This window comes from Eriocheir sinensis, chromosome 13, assembly GCF_024679095.1.
Source record: "Eriocheir sinensis breed Jianghai 21 chromosome 13, ASM2467909v1, whole genome shotgun sequence".
In the NCBI taxonomy this organism is placed as follows: domain Eukaryota; kingdom Metazoa; phylum Arthropoda; class Malacostraca; order Decapoda; family Varunidae; genus Eriocheir; species Eriocheir sinensis.
Genome location: NC_066521.1, coordinates 2,499,183 through 2,520,955, shown reverse-complemented (window position 1 = coordinate 2,520,955; position 21,773 = coordinate 2,499,183). Strand labels below are relative to the sequence as shown.

Here is a 21,773-nt window from a genome sequence, read left to right as displayed (position 1 = left end):
TGCACCCTACACGAATTCCCGACCGTCTTGGAGACTGCCCCAACATACTAGATCTCTTCCTTACCTCTAACCCTTATGCTTACTCTGTCAAACTGTTCTCTCCGTTGGGCTCCTCCGATCACAACCTTATTTCTGTATCCTGTCCTATCGCTCCTGTATAACCTCTAGACCCACCGAAGAGGCGATGCTTCTGGCATTTTGCTTCAGCTCGATGGGACGACCTGAGGATGTACTTTTCCGATTTCCCGTGGAATGATTACTGCTTCCAGGATACAGACCCCTCTATGTGTGCCCAGCGCATCACAGAGGTGATTGTCTCTGGAATGGAGGCATACATTCCACAAACTTTCTCTACTCCTCATGCTAAAAAACCTTTGTGTAATCACGCCTGTTCTCATGCTGTCTAAGATAAAGAGACAGCTCATAAAAGGTACCAGAGCCTTCGAACTCCCGCTAACCATAATCTTTACATTTCTGCCCGGAATCGTGCCAAAACTGTTATCCGACTAACCAAAAACTCCTTTATTAATAGAAAATGCCAAAACCTTGCTTTCTCTAATTCTTCCCGTGACATCTGGCATGGAGCCAAAAATATCTCCTCCACTTTCATTTCTTCCTCTTTCCCTCCTCTCCTTAACCCTGACGGCAGCACTGCCGTCTCATCTGTCTCTAAGGCTGAACTCTTCGCTCAAACTTTCTGTAAGAACTCTACCCTGGACGATTCTGGGCATATTCCTCCTACTCATCCCCCCTCTGACTTCTTTATGCTTATAATTAAGATTCTTCCTAATGATGTTTTCTATGCCCTCTCTGGCCTCAGCTCTCAGAAGGCTTATGGACCTGATGGGGTGCCTCCTATTGTCCTTAAAAAACTGTGCTTCCGTGCTGATACCCTGCCTGGTCAAACTCTTTCGCCTCTGCCTGTCAACATCTACCTTTCCTTCTTGCTGGAAGTATGCCTTCATACAGCCTGTGCCTAAGAAGGGTGACCATTCCAGTCCCTCAAACTACTGTCCTATAGCTTTGCTTTCATGTCTATCTAAAGCTTTTGAATCAATCTTAACCGGAAGATTCAAAAGCACCTTTACACTTCTGACCTTCTATCTGATCGGCAGTATGGGTTCTGCAAGGGGCGTTCTACTGGTGATCTCCTTGCCTTCCTAACTGACTCTTGGTCATCCTCTCTTGGCCGTTTCTGTGAAACCTTTGCTATTGCGCTGGACATATCAAAAGCCTTTGATAGGGTCTGGCACAAATCTTTGCTTTCCAAACTACCCTCCTACGGTTTCTATCCTTCTCTCTGTACCTTTATATCAAGCTTCCTCTCTGACCGTTCTGTTTCTGCTGTGGTAGACGGTCACTGCTCCTCCCCTAAACCTATTAATAGTGGTGTTCCGCAGGGTTCTGTCCGATCTCCCTCTCTCTTTCTGTTGTTCATTGATGATCTTCTTTCCAAAACGAACTGTCCTATCCATTCTTAGTCCGATGACTCTACTCTGCATTACTCAACTTCTTTTAATAGAAGACCCACCCAACAGGAACTAAATGATTCCAGGATGGAGGCGGCAGAACGCTTAGCCTCAGACCTTACTATTATTTCCGACTGGGGCAAGAAGAACTTGGTGTCCTTCAACGCCTCAAAAACACAGTTTCTCCACCTATCCACTCGACACAATCTTCCAAATAACTATCCCCTATTATGTGACTAAACTCAGCTGTCACATTCTTCTACACACTTCAACACACCTCAACACACTTCAACACACTTCAACACACCTCGGTCTATCCTTAACTCAAAATCTCAACTGGAAACTTCATATCTCTTCTCTTACTAAATCAGCTTCCTCGAGGCTGGGCGTTCTGTACCGTCTCCGCCAGTTCTTCTCCCCCGCACAGTTGCTATCCATTTACAGGGGCCTTGTCCGCCCTCGTATGGAGTATGCATCTCACGTGTGGTGGGGGGCTCCACTCACACAGCTCTCTTGGACAGAGTGGAGTCTAAGGCTCTTCGTCTCATCAGCTCTCCTCTTACTGATAGTCTTCTTCCTCTTAAATTTCGCCGCCAGGTTGCCTCTCTTTCTATCTTCTATCGATATTTTCATGGTGACTGCTCTTCTAAACTTGCTAACTGCATGCCTGCCCCCCTCCCGCGGCCTCGCAACACACGACTTTCTACTCAAGCTCATCCCTTTACTGTCCAAATCCCTTACGCAAGAGTTAACCAGCATCTTCACTCTCATCCCTCACGCTGGTAAACTCTGGAATAATTTTCCTTCATCTGTATTTCCTCCTGCCTACGAATTTAACTCTTTCAAGAGTAGGGTATCAGGACACCTCTCCTCCCGAAACTGACCTATCTTTCGGCCAGTCCTTTAACTCTTAATAGGAGCAGTGAGAAGCGGGCTTTTTTTCACATTTGTAACCTTTTTTTATGCTCTTGAACTGACACCTCTGGTTTAAAAAAAATAAAAAATGCTACGTGTCCTACCTGGCTCTTTTACTACCATAATCTTATTGACACCCCCTTTATTAAAGCCCTTCATCCATTTATAGACTTCGATCAAGTCTCCTCGCAACCTCCTCTTTTCTAGAGAGTGCATATTTAAATGTTTCAGTCTGTCTTCATAAAGCAAGTTTCTCACCCCCTGAATCATATTTTTCATCCACCTCTGTACAGATTCTAACATCTTGATATCCATTCTATAGTAGGGTGACCAGAACTGAACTGCATAATCGAGATGAGGTCTAATTAGTGCTAGGTATTGTTTGAGGATGACTTCAGCGCTCCTATTGATGAAACCCAGTACCCTGTTTGCACGATTTTTAGCCTGATTGCATTGAGCCCTGGGACGGAGGTTAGCGCTCACTAAGACTCCTAAGTCTCTCTCACACCCAGACCTGCTTAGAGGAGTGGCATTTAAGGAGTAATTGTGTGAGGGGTTATTCCTACCTACACTCAGAATGCTACACTTCCCGACATTGAATTCCATCTGTCACTTCCCCGCCCAATCATAGAGTCCGTCAAGCTCATCCTGGATAAAGCTAGCGTCCCTGTCTGACTGGATTACTCTACCGATCTTGGTATCATCTACGAACTTACTGACATTACTACTAATTTATGTCCAAGTCATTTATATAAATAATATAAAAAGCAGTGGACCCAGCACCGACTCCTGCGTGACTCCACTCGTAACACAGCCCCATCCAGATTTTTTACCTTTGATTTGTACTCCGCTTCCTACCACTAAACCATGCCCTAATCCAGTTCAAAACTTTCCCATCTATGCCGTGAGCCTGTAATTTTAGTAATAGCCGGTGATGAGGGACTTTGTCGAACGCCTTACTGTAATCTAAATACAATATGTCATAGTTTTCATCTCTGTCAACCGCCTACCCTTCGTGAACCCATGCTGTGAGTCATCAACTAAATTATGCTTCTCTAGATGGTCCCGAATGCTCTCGGTTATAAATGACTCCAACATCTTTCCTACAACTGATGTTAAGCTAATTGGGCGATAATTTGAGGTGGCTGACTTCTCTCCCTTTTTGAAAATCGGCGTCACATTAGCTACTTTCCATTGATTGGGCACATACCCAAAATTTACCGACATCTTAAAGATATCGGTAATTGGGCCACTGAGGACCTCCTTGCATTCTTTCAGAACCCGTGGGAATATGTCGTCTGGGCCCGGCGATTTGTTTCTCTTCAACCTACCAATCTCCTCCTGGACTACTTGCCTAGTGATGATCACATCCCTCAACCTGTCGTTCTCTTCGCCCTCATATACCTGAACTCCCTCAGAAATGGTTGTTCGATTTTCCTGCGTAAGAACTGAGACGAAATAGTCATTCAGCATTTGACTCATATCTTCTCCAGTCTCAACGAGCTCACCTGTGTTTGTTTTCAACGGTCCAAGTCTCTCTCTTGTTTTCGTTCTGTACAATTTGAAGGAGCCCTTGGGATCGCTCTTGGCCTCGTTGGCTACCCTAATCTCATAATTTCTCTTTGCTAGGCGGGTGTTCTTCTTCACCGATCTGGCTAGTTCAGCATACCTACCCCTGAGGTGGGTTTCCCCGTTCTCTATTTTCCTCTAAATGCCTCTCTTCAAGCCAATCTCATGCTTGAGTCTGCGGGTCATCATCCATTTAGGGTCATTATTTTCCTTTCTACGTGCTTGGTCTTTGACCCTCTGCTATTACTCTAACTAAATTATTGTAGGTCATTTCTACATGGTTCCCCTGTCCTTCCGGATCCAACCCTGAGATCTGGCCCTCATCCAACCCTAAGGTTCCCCGATTTGCCTCCTCAAGGCGTCTTCTGAGCCCCTCGTAATCAATTCTTCTAAAGTCTGGCACCAACACAGGGTTGAGTTCATGGGTCACCGCCCAGTCTAAGTTAAACCAAATTTCCTTGTGATCACTGCAACCTAGTTATCCCCCAACATCTAGCGCATTGATCATATTCTCATTGTTAGTCGAGACCAAGTCTAAAATGCTGTTACCTCTGGTGGGCTCAGTTACTGCCTGCTTGAGAAAATTATCCTGTTTTACTTTCAGAAAATCCTCAGTTATCCTAGTTATAATTCCCCATTATGCAGACATTTTTGCTCCTGCTCGCCCTGCCAACCTCTTGTAGTTGGGTGGCCTGTAAATAACACCTATAGTTAGTTTGTCTTTCCCTTTGTGGACTTCCACCCAAACTAATTCTGAGTCGCCATGTGTTTGAGCAGAATTGTTAGCGGAACATTTAAGTGTGTCTTTAACATAAAGGGCCACCCCCCCTCCCCTTCTTCCCTTTCTATCTTTGTGAAACATCTGATAACCATCTATTTCCAGTTCCGACATGAAGTTTTTGTTTGCAGTATCCACCCATGTTTCCGTGATTGATATGATGTCGAATTTTCCTACACATGCTTTCCCCCTCAGTAGATCTATCTTGCACTTGAGACATGAGGCAAGAAATGTACAAGAATGAAGGAAATGTTTCCTAAAAATATACGAAAGATTGGAAAAGGAGTGCGCCACATATGAACGGAAACTGGCTGATTAAAAGGTAGCAAATGGAGCAAAAGGAGACCAGAATAAAAAGTGTTGAGTAGCAAGAAACGATTGCGTACGAGTCAGCAGTAAAAAAAAAAAAAAGTTTTATAAAAATACTAAACATGTAATGAACCTAAACATTTCTAGAGATATGTTAACGGTAACATGACACATAAGCAGGGATCAATACATTGATACTTAATAAGTGTACTAAGCCTGCCGGAGCGTTGGATAAGACAGGAAAAATGAAGCAAAGGGACAAACATAAACTATGAACTAATGTGCCAGTTATGAACAATTGTTTGAGGCGGAGCCTGAGTTGTTAGCGAGTGGGTGGTGTCCTGGAGGATCCAGGTTCATATCCCGCCAGTCGCTTAAAGCTGACAGTTTTCAGTCATTACCGAGTGGCCCAGGACTACCCACATGCTGTCTTTATGAATACCTATCGGTCCAGACTCTGACGAAACTTTGAAGATGATCAAGTGGAGCTTCGTAAGGCAGCGTGCGTAAAGCAAGAATGGCGTCACTTAAAAAAGTGATGTTCCACAGTTCACTGTCCTATCACAAACTCTCTTCCTGTTATTCATCAATGATCTTCTTTCCATAACAAACTGTCCTGTCCATTCCACTCTGTATTATTCAACTTCTTTCAATAGAAGACCCTCTCAACAGGAAGTACATGACTCGAGACTGGAGGCTGCAGAACGCTTATCCGCAGACCTTGCTATCATTTCCGTTTGGGGTAGAAGGAACCTTGTGTCCTTCAATGCCTCAAAAAACGCAATTTCTCCACCTATCAACTCGACACAATCTTCCAAACACCTATCCCCTATTCTTCGACAACACTCAGCTGTCACCTTCTTCAACACTAAATATCCTCGGTCTATCCTTAACTCAAAATCTTAACTGGAAACTTCACATCTCCTCTGTCACTAAATCAGCTTCCTCGAGGTTGGGCGTTCTGTATCGCCTAGCCAGTTCTTCTCCCCCGCACAATTGCTATTCATATATAGGCCTTGTCCGCCCTCGTATGGATTATGTATCTCACGTGTGGGGGGGCTCCACTCACGCAGCTCTATTGGACAGAGTGGAGTCTAAGGTTGGTATTATAAGACACTTTCGCTTCTCACATCAGCTATTTCTAAAGGTCAAAGAGGGGGTCAGTTGGGTTCTAATGAGTGTTTCCTTAGGTTCACGGTACAGAAGAAGGGTCAAACTACCACCAGGGCCATAAAACTGCTCCTGGAAATGCCCAAAACTAAGGCTCTTGGGCTCTTCGTCTCATCAGCTCTCCTTCTCTTACTGATAGTCTTCTACCTCTTAAATTCCGTCGCGATGTTGCCTCTCTTTCTATTTTCTATCGATATTTTCACGCTGACTGCTCTTCTGAACTTGCTAACTGCATGCCTTCCCCCTCCCGCGGCCTCGCCTCATACGACTTACTAAACAAGCTCATCCCTATACTGTCCAAACCTCTTATACAAGAGTTAACCAGCATCTTCAATTTTTCATCACCTCCACTGGTAAACTCTGGAACAATCTTCCTTCATCTGTATTTCCTCCTGCCTACGACTTGAACTCTGTGAAGAGGAGGGTATCAGGACACCTCTCCTCCCGAAATTGACCTCTCTTTTCGGCCACTCCTCTGTACTCAATTCAGGAGCAGTTAGTAACGGTATTTTTTTATTATTTTTTTTTTCACGCCCTTGAACGGTCTTCTTTTGTGTAATATATATATATATATATATATATATATATATATATATATATATATATATATATATATATATATATATATATATATATATTTTTTTTTACAACAAAGGAGACAGCTCAAGGGCACACACAAAAAAAGAAAACAATAATAAAAAAAGGCCCGCTACTTGCTGCATATATATATATATATATATATATATATATATATATATATATATATATATATATATATATATATATATATATATATATATATATATATATAGTGGACAAGCAAGAAGAAAATGTGGTACAATAGATCCCACCCGTGACCAGTTACTGGACGTCTGATAAGCATGGAGGATATACTGCTGAGGATGGCAGTGGACGACATGATGCTGCAAAGGGTGACGGATAAAAGTTACAGAGAAGACGACCATCAAGATACGACCTAGTGTTTACAAAAGGGAATAAAACATACATGTTCCTTAGGAAAGAGTGACCATAGCATGTTGGAAATAGGGTAGGAAGGATATATGAAAGGAGAACAGAGAGAGGCACAAAACGAGACCATGAAAGACTTTGCAATAAGAAAATTTATATCCGTGAAATAAAGTGTGGTGAAATAAGAGATCAACGGATGCACGGAGCAAATACTTCATTTTTTTAAGATACGAACTAGCGGTTATATAATGTTTCACTGTATAGAACGAGAAACAAAATAATAATAACTGAATAGAAAATTCAAAAGTGTGAAAAGATAAGAGAGAAGAGGAATAAGACATGGAAAAAAATAGAGAACAAAGGACACAGAGGAACAGATTTATAAAATGCTAAGACATAATGATGTGATGATAATACGTGAGCATAAAAGAAACATGAAAAGGATAATTTTAATAAATTAGAGCTAGATCTAAATCTTTTCTAAAGATATATAAACCGAAAAATAAATAATATAATTTTTCCGTTTAAACATATATAATGAGTTAAAATAATTAAAGAAAGCAAGGCTGTGGGACTTTCTATTGAACGAATTTTTGGTATGTCGGATAATAGATTTGGCACAATTCCGGGCAGGAATGTAATGATCATGATTAGCAGGAGCAATAAGGCTTGGGTATCTTTTGTGAGCTGCCTCTCAATCATTGCTTAGCATGCACACAAGCGTGACTGAACCCAAGCTTTTTAGCATGAGGAGTATAGAAAGTACGTGGAATGTATGCCTACATTCTAGAGACAATCACCTCAGTGATACCCTGGGCACACATAGAGGGGGTCTCTCTCTCATGGAAGCAGTAATCATTCCACGGGAAATAGGAAAATTACATCTTCAGGTCGTCCCACCAAGCTGAAGGTAAAAGGCCAGAAGCCCCACCTCTTCGGTGAGTCCTGAGGATGTATAATAGCCGAAGGATTAAAGGTTAGGAAGAGGACTAAAATATTGGGCTTTATTCCTAGGCGGTCGGGATACCTGTCGGGTCCTGAAAAACTGCTCTAGTCCACTGAGGAGAGCACATATGCAGGCTTGTTCACCAGGCTGGTCAGTGAAAGAGGATGAAAACCAAAGCTGGTGGTGAGCATTAAAATTTCCAAAGATAAAGATCAGGGAAAAGAGAGTTATCAAAATGTGTTTCACATTGGAAGTCAAATATTCAAAGAATTTTACATAATTGGTAGAGTTAGGCGAGAGATAAAGAACGCATATTCTTAGTAACGAAATGACAATGAAGTATTAGCCAGATGATGGAAAATTCTGAAGAGTCAAGCTTGTGGGCACAAGAGAGAACAGAGTATAGATTGCTGTCAGTAGCCTCACAAACATGGATTTCGGTGAGGAAGATAAGATGAGGTTTAGAGGAGAGATGATTTTCCATAGAATGAAAGTTGGCTGTGACTTCGAATGTTGCAAAGATTAATGGAGAGAAATTTGGAAGAGTTATTAGGACACTTCTTATTGGGGCATATTGCCCCCCCCCCTCCCTAGATAAGAAGTGAGGTAGAGTTTTGATGAGCCGTCACGAATTTTGAAATTAAAAAAATGAAGTGGTGGTGTGTGTGTAGCATGCATGTAGTGCGGCTTGGAGAGTGGTTTACTTTGTCTTTAGAGAACATGCTGACCTACTGTCTGGTATTAATGAGAAGAGAGAAACGGAAAGTGTGAACACAGGAGGGTCTTTGATAGGCTTGCGGTACTCTCTTACCTCCCGTATATACTTCACTGGGAGTAACCTACATCCGATTCAGTGACTAAGTAAAAAAAAAAAAAAAAAAAATATATATATATATATATATATATATATATATATATATATATATATATATATATATATATATATATATATATATATATATATATATATATATATTTGTGATATTAGCTTAAATGTGATGTTTTATGACTGTTTTATGCACTCTACCCTTTTTTTTTATCATTTTGGCACTTTTTAAGATGTAAAAGTAGGAAAGCTAAAGAAAACATGGCTATGATTTGTAGTTAACTATAAAAGAAACAGACCACAGAGTTTGAGGCTTTCTCGCAGCCTGACTCACCGTCCACGGCGGTGCGCATCACGCCGGCCATCACGTTCAGCTGGGCCAGATTTCCTGCAGTCATCGTGTTGACTGCTGCCTTCAAGGCCTCCGTGTTCATCTGAAACACAGAAATTGACGTTTTCACTTTTTTTTTTTTACAGAAAAGGAAACAGCTTAAGGACAACAACAAAACAAGTTTAGAAAGAAGAGCCAGCCAATAGCTGCTCCAAAAAAACAAAAAAAAAGTAAAGTGTTGCCAAAAGAGATGTCAGTTTCGGGTGGAAAGGTGTCTTGATAGTTGATACTCTCCTCTTGAAAAAGGTCAAATCATAGGCAGGAGGAAATCTAGATGAAGGAAGGCTGTTCCAGAGTGTACCAGTGAAGGGGATGAAAGAATGAAAATGCAGATTAAGTCTTGCATAAGAGGTTTGGACAGTATAGGGATGAGCTAGAGTAGATAGTCGAGTGCAGCGGGGCCGCGGAAGAGGAGGAAGCATTCATTTAGCAAGTTCAGAAGAGCAGTCGGCATGAAAATACCGATGGAAGACAGAAAGAGATCAACATTGCGGCGGAATTTAAGAGGTAGAAAACTGCTAGTAAAAGGAGGAGTTGATGAGATGAAGAGCCTTTGACTCCACTCTGTCTAGTAAGCCTGTGTGTACGGATTCCCCCCACACATGATATGCATACTCCATGCGAGGACGGACAAGGCCCCTGTATATGGGCTGCATTTGTGCGGGGTAGAAGAACTGGCGGAGACGATACAGAACGCCCAACTTCGAGGAAGCTGATTTAGCGAGAGAAGAGATATGAAGTTTCCAGTTAAGATTTTGAGTTCAGGATAGACCGAGGAGGTTTAGTGTAGAAGTACGTATGTGACAGCTGAGTGTTGTCGAAGAATAGGGGATAGATATTTTTAAGATTGTGTCGAGCTGATAGGTGGAGATAATGAGTTTTTGAGGCATTAATAAACACCAGGCATCTGAGGACAACAATGAACAACAGAAAGTGGGAGATAGGAGAGAGCCCTGTGGGACACCAACGTTGCTTTATAGTCAACTCAATTTCAATTAACTATTCATAGGAATATTTCTACTATGTTCATTAACATCATACAAAATCATTAGAACCCTCTTAGCTAATTGGATCTGTAAATTCTATGATACTTTCAGCTAATCCGGTTATAATGACTGTCACCTATGTTAGGGCAACCTGATGATCGCCCTCCTTAACACACACACACACACACACACACACAGACCGGCCCCTTCGAACTGTGACTGGTTAGAGGCAATGAGGGTTATAACTGTGTGTGTGTGTGTGTGTGTGTGTGTGTGTGTGTTAAGGAGGGCGATCATCAGGTTGCCCTAACATAGGTGACAGTCATTATAACCGGATTAGCTGAAAGTATCATATAATTAACAGATCTAATTAGCTAAGAGAGTTATAATGATTTTTTTTTTATGTTAATGAACATAGTAGAAATATTCCTATGAATAGTTAACATGAAATTGAGTTGACTATAAAGCAACGTTGGTGTCCCACAGGGCTCTGTCCTATCTCCCACTCTCTGTTGTTCTTTTACGTTGTTGCCTATTGCGCCGGTAGGCCTCTTCCCGGTGGGGCCTGATGGTCGGCCCAAGGCTTCTTCCAGGTGGGGCCTGATGGTCGGCCCAGCCCGTTCTGGCGCAGGCGAGTGTTCATAGTGGCGCCATCTTGCACTGGCTCATGCTGCCCCCCGGAACTCGTTCTTGATTCGCTTGGACGGCTTCCTCTAGAGTCCGGGTTGATGGGTGGTCTTCAGGACAGCATGTGGGTAGTTTTAAGCCACTCGGCGGTGACTGAAAAATCCGAGTGGTAGCGTGAGGATTCGAACCCGCGTCGTCCATCACGCGGCGAATGTGGGTCCAGTACGCTATCACTTCGGCCACCGCCTACCCTGTTCATTGTTGACCTTAGATGCCTGGTGTTTATTAATGCCTGAAAAACTCATTATCTCCACCTATCAGCTCGACACAATCTTAAAAAAACATCTATTCCCTATTCTTCGACAACACTCAGCTGTCACACACACACACACACACACACACACACACACACACACACACACACACACACACACAGACATACAACTTATCCCCTTCAAAGAATCCCAGAACACTTGTCAAGGCGGCTACATCCAAGATCTAACTGCCTTGCTAATGTCTTAATTGCTTTTACCTGATGCCGCTAGCCATATAGGCTTAAACGAGCCCAGTATTTTCAGCCAGCGCAGAGTACAAATACTTGTCATGTCTAGCTATCATCTTTATCCTATGACTAAAATAAACAATCACATTCACGATTTTATTGAAAAAAAAAATGTTGTCTGCACATTCATGAAACCAATCCGTTGATATGGGTAGAGTTTCGATTTGAAATGGTCGTTCTGAGGATAATATAAGCCGCACTGAGGGACTTTTTCTTGAAGACGGTCCCGCAGCTTGCGGGTTAAGTGCATTTAAATTGATTTCCCGTGTGTTACTCGAACAATTAATGCATTTCCGAGTTCACCGTAAGTGTCGCGGATCCGTGATATAGGATTATTGTACGGCTGCGTTGTTCCCCGACAACGCAGCCTCTGGGCCCGGATCCACAAAGGCTTAGTGCGTAGTTTTGGGCCCTTAGTGCGTAGTTTTGAGAACATCGAGATTCACAAAGTTCGTGCGGCAATAACTACCAACTAATCGATGACGTCACGGGTTAGCGCGCGGATCTACAAACGTTTACCGCGCTCTGTGTGACGCTAAATTTGTTGTTAAATAACTACTACCTCGGAGCTGACGGTAACGCTAACAATATTATCAGATTTACGTATAAATGCTTATAAATCGCGTTTTTCAACGTGAAATATAACTTTGCGAGTAGAGGAGGCCCATTTCTTTATAAAATGATGAAATATGCACCCTTTGAGAGGTATATGATAAGTGTGGGCGGTATGGCAACACCCGGCCGGGGGATTGCCAGACCCTCCTCTGCCTGCTGCTGGAGGATGGCTTGGCGACGAGGAAAAGTTGCCGAACTTTATGTAATTTCTGATTTACTAGGGATAATTTTGCGTTTTCCTTCTATATGTAGATACAGAAAGCGTTAATTTACCCATACATGTCAACAGAACGATCTTACAACATATAATAGCGAAGAAATCTGAGGCATATAGATGCCCAGGCTCAATTCTGCCCGGGCTCAATTTTGTCAATGACAGGGGCCTATATTTTTCCTTCCCCTGTCATTATTAATGAATCTCAGGTGTCGCAACTTGGTGTGAACATGCCCTAAGTATTCAGCTGTGGAAATATATTGATGTATGTGTGATTGGTATCCTATTTTCTGAGAAAAATGAATGTGCGATCATGGGTGTCGGAGCGCTGCTTTGGAGGATGGCTTGGCGACGAGGAAAAGCTGCCGAACTTTATGTAATTTCTTATTTAATAAGGCAAATTTTGACATGGTCTTTGTCATCATAATAAAGAATGATGATCATGCTAGTTCTAGACGCCATATCAGTCGATAAGAACCCCACATACACGAGCTTGAGCTAAGATAACATAGGCATGTGGATGCCCGGGCTCAATTTTGCCCGTGACACCGCCCCCATCCGTGGAGGGACCATGGACCTTTGTCGGGTGACAGCTAGCCCATGAGTTGGGCTGCAGATATGGCAAGACAGTCTTAATTTTCCCTATACCTTCCTTCCGTCCTTCGTTCTGTCTGCCTCGATATCTTCACATATTTCTATTTGCTTTCTTCCTGCCTCAATCTCCTCCGTATCTTATTTTTCTTCATCTTAAGCATGTTCGTAGGTAACAAGACATCGAACGGCAAAGCTACCTTGACCAAAATGTGCAGCAATGAAATAATTGAATTTGTAGATTACGATTTAGTACAGTTTGCCTTAGAAGGAAGAAAAATGGGAAAAGAGAATGGGTTTCTTGAACCAGCAGCTGAAGGGGGCTTCCTAGGATTGGCTGACTGTTCTGTAAACGTGCTTGTGATTCGCTGCAAGGCCAATGACGTTATCAACCAATCAGTGGCCTCGCTGACTTAGCGCGCCCCTAACTACCATCTAAGGTTTGCTTCGTGAATCTGACGCTAACGTCGGTAGCTAAATCAATAGTGCGTAGTTATGTTAGTTCGTAGTTAGTATGTTTGTGAATTCGGGCTCTGACCTTGGTTGGTATTGGGAGTCTTCAATTCCATTCTAGGGCAAGTCAATAATCTGTATCCATTACTCTCATTCATATTCTGTTCTGTGATGCTCACTTATTTTTTTCACACCCATTTTCGTGAATAAGTTTTTTCCATATTTCCTTCCTGAATTAAAATCTATCCAACTTATACCCGTTAATGCGTGTTTCCATCATTTTTTTATTGCAAGTATACCTCATTTAAATCGCCATTGTTAATCCCCTTATTCCATTTCAACACCCGCAGTCTACTACGCAATCTATGTCTTTCCTGAGAATTAAAGTTTGTTTCTCTCAGTGCGGTAAGCTCCTAAGTCCTTGGATCATTTTATACATTTTTTTTCTGTAAAGTATTTTTCTACATTCAAGGAAGCAGCAAAAGAAAAACAACAACAGGAAAAAAGCCTGCGAAACTATAAGCCCCCAAATAATTGATAATTGCAAAAAATATTCAGAAGCGGTTTAAGAAGTGTCTTGATAATTCTTTAAGAAGTTCAAGTCACAGGAAGGTGTAAATGTTTGTATTCGTATTTGAATAATTGTTATAAAAAATCAAGTAAATGTAAAAACTACAAGACATCAAGGAAATCTACAAGACTTTTAAGTAGGGCAGAATTAGGGCAGACACCTTATCAACCACAGAAAAGTAAAGTAATAAATGAAAATAAATACATAAACTTTCGTTTTTCAGTCTTTGGGTACTGAAACGTATCATATTCGTCCTAATTACTTTTTAGTGCGTGGTAGTTTCTCTAAAAAAAAGTGTATAATGAAGATTTTAAACAAATAATCAAACTTGGAAGATAATAAAACGCATTTGGTGATCAGGTAGGAAATGGGCGTAAGCCACTCCCGGTGAAGTATATATGTGAAGCGAGGAGGGTGCTGAAGCCCTCCAAAGACCCTTACCATGTCCTCACTATCTGTTTCCTTAGTGTCTCATCAATACCAGAGAGTATTTCAGCATGCTCTCTAAAGATAGATCCTCTCCTCACACAACACACACCATTTCCCAAAATATGCCTTGGAGTCCTGCCTGGGGTGTGGGGGGGACAAATTCCTCCAGGGTGGACTCTCCTTCTGGCTGCCGATTTGAGAGGTGTCTTGATAACTCCTCAGACCTCATTCTTATCAATTTCTGCAACATTCGCGGTGGTGGAGCACCATCTCTCCTCTAAACTTCACCTTCCCTTGCTCACCGAAACTCAGGTCTCGGCAGATACTGACAGCAAACTCTACTCTGTTCTCTCCTACTATCGCTATCCTAAATTTCAATCCAAAGCTGGATGCTGCGCCTACGTGCGCAACGACATCACTTGCTCTCGTGCCCACGACCTTGACTTCTGAATTTTCCACCATCCTGCTAAGACTTCATTGTCATTTTATTACTAAATACTTATGTGCTGTTTATCTTTCACCTAACTCTACTAACTATGTAAAATTCTTTGACTACTTAAACTCTAAAGTGGAACACATTTGACCCACTCTCCCTTCGGTGAAATTTCCATCTTAAAAAAATTCAATATTCATCACCAGCTTTGGCATTCATCCTCTTTCACTGACCAGCCTGGTGAACAAGCCTACAACTTTGCTCTCCTCAACGATCTAGAGCAGTTGGTCCAGCACCCTACACGTATTCCCGACCGTCTTGGAGACAGGCCCAATATACTAGACCTCTTCCTTATCTATAACCCTTCTGCTTACTCTGTCAAATTGTTATCTACTTTGGGCTCCTCCGATCGCAACCTTATTTCTGTATCCTGTCCTATCGCTCCTGTAAAGCCTTTGGACCCACCGAAGAGGCGATGCTTTTGACATTTTGCTTCAGCTCGGTGGGACGACCTGAGGATGTATTTTTCCGATTTCCCGTGGAATGATTTCTATATTCATCACCAGCTTTGGCTTTCATCCTCTTTCACTGACCAGCCTGGTGAACAAGCCTACAACTTTGCTCTCCTCAACGATCTAGAGCAGTTGGTCCAGCACCCTACACGTATTCCCGACCGTCTTGGAGACAGTCCCAACATACTAGACCTCTTCCTTATCTCTAACCCTTCTGCTACTCTGTCAAATTGTTATCTCCTTTGGGCTCCTCCGATCAGAACCTTATTTATGTATCCTGTCCTATCGCTCCTGTACAGCCTTTGGGCCCACCGAAGAGGCGATGCTTCTGGCATTTGGTTCAGCTCGGTGGGACGACCTGAGGATATATTTTTCCGATTTCCCGTGGTTCAGGAAAGAGACCCCTCTATGTGTACCCAGTGCATCACAGAGGTGATTGTCTCTGGAATAGAGGCACATTTTCCACGTACTTTCTCAACTCCTTGGTTTAATCACGATTGTTCTCCTGCTATCAAAGATTGAGAGGCAGGTCACAAAAGGTACCAGAGCCTTCGTACTCCTTATAACCATGATCTTTACATTTCTGCCCGGAATCGTGCCAAATCTATTCTTCGGCTTATCAAAAGCTCTTGCATCCATATTAAATGTCAAAACCTTACTTTTTCTAATTCTTCCCAAGACTTCTGGCACCTAGCCAACAATATCTCCTCCAATTTTACTTCTTCATCTTTTCCTCCTCTCCTTAACCGTGACAGCAGCACCGCCATCTCATCATTATGGGTAGGCGGTGGCTGAGTGGTTAGCGTGCGGGCTCCACATTCACCGCGTGATGGACGACGCGGGTTCGATCCCCACGCTACCAACTGGGATTTTTCAGTCACCGCCGAGTGGCTTAAGACTACCCACATGCCGTCCTGAAGAACACCCATCAACCCAGACTCTAGAGGAAACTGTCCAAGTGAATCAAGAACGAGTTCCGTGGGGCAGCTTGAGCCAAGAAAAGATGGCACCACTATAAAACTCTTGCCTGCGCCATGACGGGTATGGGCCGACTACCATCCGGCCCCTCAAGAAAGCCTACCGGCGCTAAAGGCTGACAGGTAAAAAAAAAAAAAATATATATATATATATATATATATATATATATATATATATATATATATATATATATATATATATATATATATATATATAAAATTCTTTAAGGTTGAACTCTTCTCTCAAACGTTCTGTAAAACTCCACTCTGGACGATTCTGGGCATATTTCTTATACTCATCCCCCCTCTGACTCTTTTATGCCTGTTATTAAGATTCTTAAGAAGGATGCTTTCTGTGCCCTCTCTGGCCTCAACTCTAAGAAGGCTTATGGACCTGATGGAGTGCCTCCTATTGTTCTTAAAAACTGTGCTTCCGTGCTGACACCCTGCCTGGTCAAATTATTTCGCCAATGGCTATCAACATTTTCCTTTTCTTCCTGCTGGAAGTACGCCTTCATACAGCCTGTGCCTAAGAAGGGTGATTGTTCCAATCCTTCAAACTTCCGCACTATAGCTTTTGAACCAATCCTTAACCGAAAGATTCAAAAGCACCTTTCCTGTTCTGACCTTCTATCTGATTACCAGTACGGGTTCCGCAAGGGGCGTTGTACTGGCGATCTTCTTGCTCTCTTAGCCGTTTCGGTGAAACTTTCTCAGTTGCGCTAGACATATCGAAAGCTTTCGATAGAGAGTGACACAACTCTTTGCTTTCTTAACTGCCCTCTTATTGTGTCTATCCTTCTCTATGTTTCTTTATCTCCAGCTTCCTCTCCGGCCGTTCTATCTCCGCTGTGGTAGACGGTCACTGTTCTTCCCCTAAACCTATCAACAGTGGTGTTCCACAGGGCTCTGTCTTATCACCCACTCTCTTACTGTTATTCACCAATGACCTTCTTTCCTTAACAAACTGTCCTATCCATTCATACTCTGACGACTCCACTCTGCATTACTCAACTTCTTTCAACAGAAGACCTTCTCAACAGGAATTACAAGACTCCAGACTGGAGGCTGCAGAACGTTTAACCTCAGACCTTGCTATCATTTCCGATTGGGGTAAAAGGAACCTTGTGTTCTTCAATGCCTCAAAAACCCAATTTCGCCACATATCTACTCGACACAATCTTCCAAACACCTATCCCCTATTCTTCGATAACACTCAGTTGTCACCTTTTTCAACACTAAATATCCTCGGTTTATCCTTAGCTCAAATTCTCAACTGGAAACTTCACTTCTCCTTTCTCACTAAATCAGCTTCCTCGAGGTTGGGCGTTCTGTATCGTCTCCGCCAGTTCTTCACCGCACAGATGCTTTCTATTTATAGGGGCCTTGTCTGCCCTCGTATGGAGTATGCATCTCACGTTCGGGGGGGGCTCCACTCACTCAGCTTTCCTGGACAGAGTGGAGTCTAAGGCTTTTCGACTTCTACCTCTGAAATTCCGCCGACATGTTGCATCTCTATCTTTTATCGATATTTTCACGCTGACTGGTCTTCTGAACTTGCTAACTGCATCCCTCCCCCCTTTCCGCGGCCCCGCTGCACTCGACTGTCCACTCTAGCTCATTCTTATACTGTCCAAACCCCTTATGCAAGAGTTAACCAGCATCTTCACTCTTTCATCCTTTACACTCTTCGTCTGTATTTCTTATTGCCTATAACTTGACCTCTTTCAAGAAGAGTGTATCAAGACACCTCTCCACCCGAAATTGACCTCTCTTTTGGCCACTATACCACTATACTATCTTCTGTTGTGGGACGGAAGGCAAGTAGCGGGCTTTTTTAATACTCTTTTTGTTGTCCTTGAGCCGATTCTTTTGTTGTAAAAAAACAAAAACAAAAAATATCCTCTATTCTTCAACAACACTTAGTTGTCACCTTCTTCAACACTAAACATCCTCGGTCTATCCTTAAATAAAAATCTCAACTGGAAACTTGATATCTCTTCTCTCACTGAATCAGCTTCCTCGACGTTGGGAGTTTTGTATCGTCTCCGCCAGTTCTTCTCCCCCGCACTGTTGTAATCCATATACAGGAGCCTTATCCACCCTCGTACGAAGTATGCATCTCACGTTTGGGGGGCTCCACTCACACATCTCTCTTGGACAGAGTGGACTCTAGGGCTCTTCGTCTCATCAACTCTCCTCATACTGAAATCTCTTAAATTTCGCCGCCATGTTGCCTCTCTATCTTCTATCGATATTTCCACGCTGACTGCTCTTCTGAACTTGCTAACTGCATGCATCCCCCCCCTCCCGCGGCCTTGCCGCACACGACTTTCTACTCAAGTTAATTCCTTTACTGTTTAAATCCCTTACGCACGAGTTAACCATTTTCTTTACTCTTTCATCCCTCACGCTGGTAAACTTTGAAACAATCTTCCTTCATTTGTATTTCCTCCTGCCTACGACTTGAATTCTTTCAAGACACCTCTCCTCCTGAAATTGACCTTTCTTTCGGCCACTTCTGTGAACGCTTTTAATAGAAGCGGTGAGTAGCGGGCTTTTTATCTTTATTGTTTCCTATGTTCGCCCTTGAGCTGTTTCCTCTGCTGTAAAAAAAAAATACCATTGTGTAAGCGGCAGCGACGCATCGTACGTTATATTTGTTTTCTGTTAACTTACCCTTCTTTATCACTCGTCGGTAACCCCAAAACTATAGCATGTAGTGTCAACAATCAGTCATTGGGGGCATACACCGGGGTGGGGGTAGGGGGGGGAGGTGCGTAGCTCCGCCCACCTTGCGACGGGGGCCTTTCCGGGCAAGTCACCCTGTAGACCCCATTCCCATCAAAAGTGCCTCATGGCAGTATATATCAATTTTCTCAACCAATGAACTTTGTGTGCGTCCCCTTGGCACCTTCCACTCATGGTTGTCTTTTACAGAACAAACTCGATGAGAACGGTCAGCCATATGAATGTGTAGCCAGAGTTAAGGTTCAGGTACTAGGCAGGTAACTGGCCTAGAATCAGTTTTATGAAGTAATTGCTGGTTTGACAAAAAGTAATTCCAGCGCAATTCAATGATTCTGCGAAGGCACTTATTACCGTCTCCGTCTCATCGTGTCACATAGTGTCCAAGACTCACAGATATAGCGAAAGACGGGGAGCACAGGCGACTTGAAGATGCGTATCTTTGCTCAAATATCAACAACGCCATATACTCGCGTGATATTTCGTGCGGTGCCAAGTTTCTAGACGTATATTAGGAATGACGAATACATTGAATGTACACTTTTATCTTATAGAGGATACACTATTTAACTAAGGGTAAGCATACGCTAGAGAATGCGTTGCTTTATTCACCCTCCGCCTCCAACGCCGTCGGTTCCCAGCGTAATGACCCTTCACTCTTGGCTGCATCGATCAACTCACTGGTCACTGCATCACTGGATCACTGGGCTCTGTGGGCTAGCTTAGTTAGCTATCATGTAGTTTAGATAGCTAGCGGGTAGTCTAGTTAGCTAGCGGATAGTTCAGTTAGCTAGCAAGCGCCGTCTGGGAGCCCTGTGTTAGTTAGGCGCGTCTCTCCACTCTGTCAAGGTGCTCTTCACGCACCTGTAACTGCCGGTACTCGTTTTCACTAGAATAGAACCAACTTAATTAAAAGAGACGTGTGTTTCCGTCATCCCTCATGTACATACACACAACCTACATGGTGCAGTGAGTAGGGGACTCCTAGAGCACACTCTAGGAGTTCCTCCAGAGGCCGCTAATCCCGTGCAAGCCGTTCTGGATGTCCTTCAGGAACACTTCAAGGGCCGAAAGAATGAGGCATTACGTCGAGGGGGGAACTCTTTAGCATTAACCCGATGGAAAGCGAACAGTTCGCTGACTTCTACGTACGCTTGATGAGGGCATCCGAGGAAGTCGACGTCTGTAAAAGCCGCCATAGAGAATGCGAAGAGACTCAGATCAAGCAAGTGATCTTAATGAATGTCAGAGACGGAGAATTCGTGCGACGCCTTTTCTCTCTTGACGCTTCTTGTACCCTTTAAGACGTAGTGATGGAATGTCGGGCCTACGAAGCTGCCCGCCATACCACGTCTGCCCTGCGCGTACCCCCTTACTGCCGTAAGGGCCACGTCACAGTACCAGAAGGCGAAAAAGAAGGCTCATTAGGCGAAGGCTGTTTCTCAGACTGAGACACCCGTCAAGTGCACAGTGCAATTGCTGTGGGAAGCAGCACATGCAGCGTACGTGTCCAGCCGCTGAGGCCATTTGCAGATGTTGTGGCCTTAAGGGACATTGGTCACACACACTGCGATGCTCCGCCAGGAACGCTCAATGCCGTTTATGCGGTCGTCACGGTCACTACAAGTACTGTAACTAGTCGAAACCCAAGGCTCAATACCAGCGACGTACTCCACGCATCAGCAACAACACATTGCGTCCTCCCTCGCCTGGCAGTCAACCACGAGCCCAGGGACAGTGTTCGTGCCACGTCCGACGTATGGGATCGACCCCCCGCCCCAGTGCGAAGTGCCTGCAGCCTATCAACGTCACCAACAAGAATGTGTCAGTATGCTTGCAGATCATTCCTGACACTGGCGCTGACGTCAGAGTAATAGGCCCGCAACACTTACGACTCCTAAGACTGGCAAAGCATGATTTCGAACCGTCGCCCAAGGCTAAGCGGTTCACGTGAAGCCGATGGTTCCGAGATGGCGCCTGCAGTTGGTTCCTTCGAGGCCGTCATCACTTTCGGCAACAAGTCATGCTCAACGTGGATTGATGTGCACAACGGAGTTCCGACACCTCTGCTTTCCTGCGAACAGTTGAAGTAACTGTCGATCATCCCGGAGGCATTCCCGAAGCCCATTCTTGAAGTGAATCATACCAACAGGTTACGCAGCGGAAGCAGCGAAGGGAATTAACACCTTCCCGTTAACTCTTCAGAAATCAAGTCTCCCACCACAGCATATCAACCGCTCTCCACCGTGCAGGCCATCCAGTCCCTTGCCATTCCACAACGTTCGGAGAATTCGTCCCTCGACGATGTGGCACTCGAGAACCTACAAGCTGCAACTCGAAGCAACTCCTCATACGTCAGACTTCTGGACCACGTGAAGAACGGTTTTCCTCGAAACTGCTATGACTTTCACCCGATACTCCTCCCTTATTGGAAGCTACGTGAGGACCTTTAATGTGATGGCGACCTTGTTCTCTATGGAGCACGCGTTGTCATTCCTGCAGCGGTACGCCCCAACGTCTTAGCTCGCCTCCACAACAGCAAGCAAGAGACGTGCAAGGCAGGCTGTCTATTGGCCGGGTATCAAATCTGATATCGACAACTCCATCCGAGCATGCGAGCCCTGTCAAGCCACGCGGCCCAGCCAGCCGCAGGAGCCATTGCTCTGCGATGACCATTCCACCAGACCGTTTGAATCTGTTTCAGCGGATTTCT

General features: G+C 43.7%; 1 protein-coding gene across 1 annotated transcript in view; it reads right to left on the bottom strand.

Annotated features, from left to right (window-relative positions):
* Window positions 1-21,773, bottom strand: part of LOC126997872 (polycystin family receptor for egg jelly-like) — a 345,158-nt gene that overhangs the window by 129,641 nt on the left and 193,744 nt on the right. Inside the window, exon 22 of the mRNA XM_050859085.1 lies at window positions 9,286-9,385. Within this exon, the coding sequence (XP_050715042.1) occupies window positions 9,286-9,385 (100 nt within the window). The remainder of the gene's footprint in view (window positions 1-9,285; window positions 9,386-21,773) is intronic.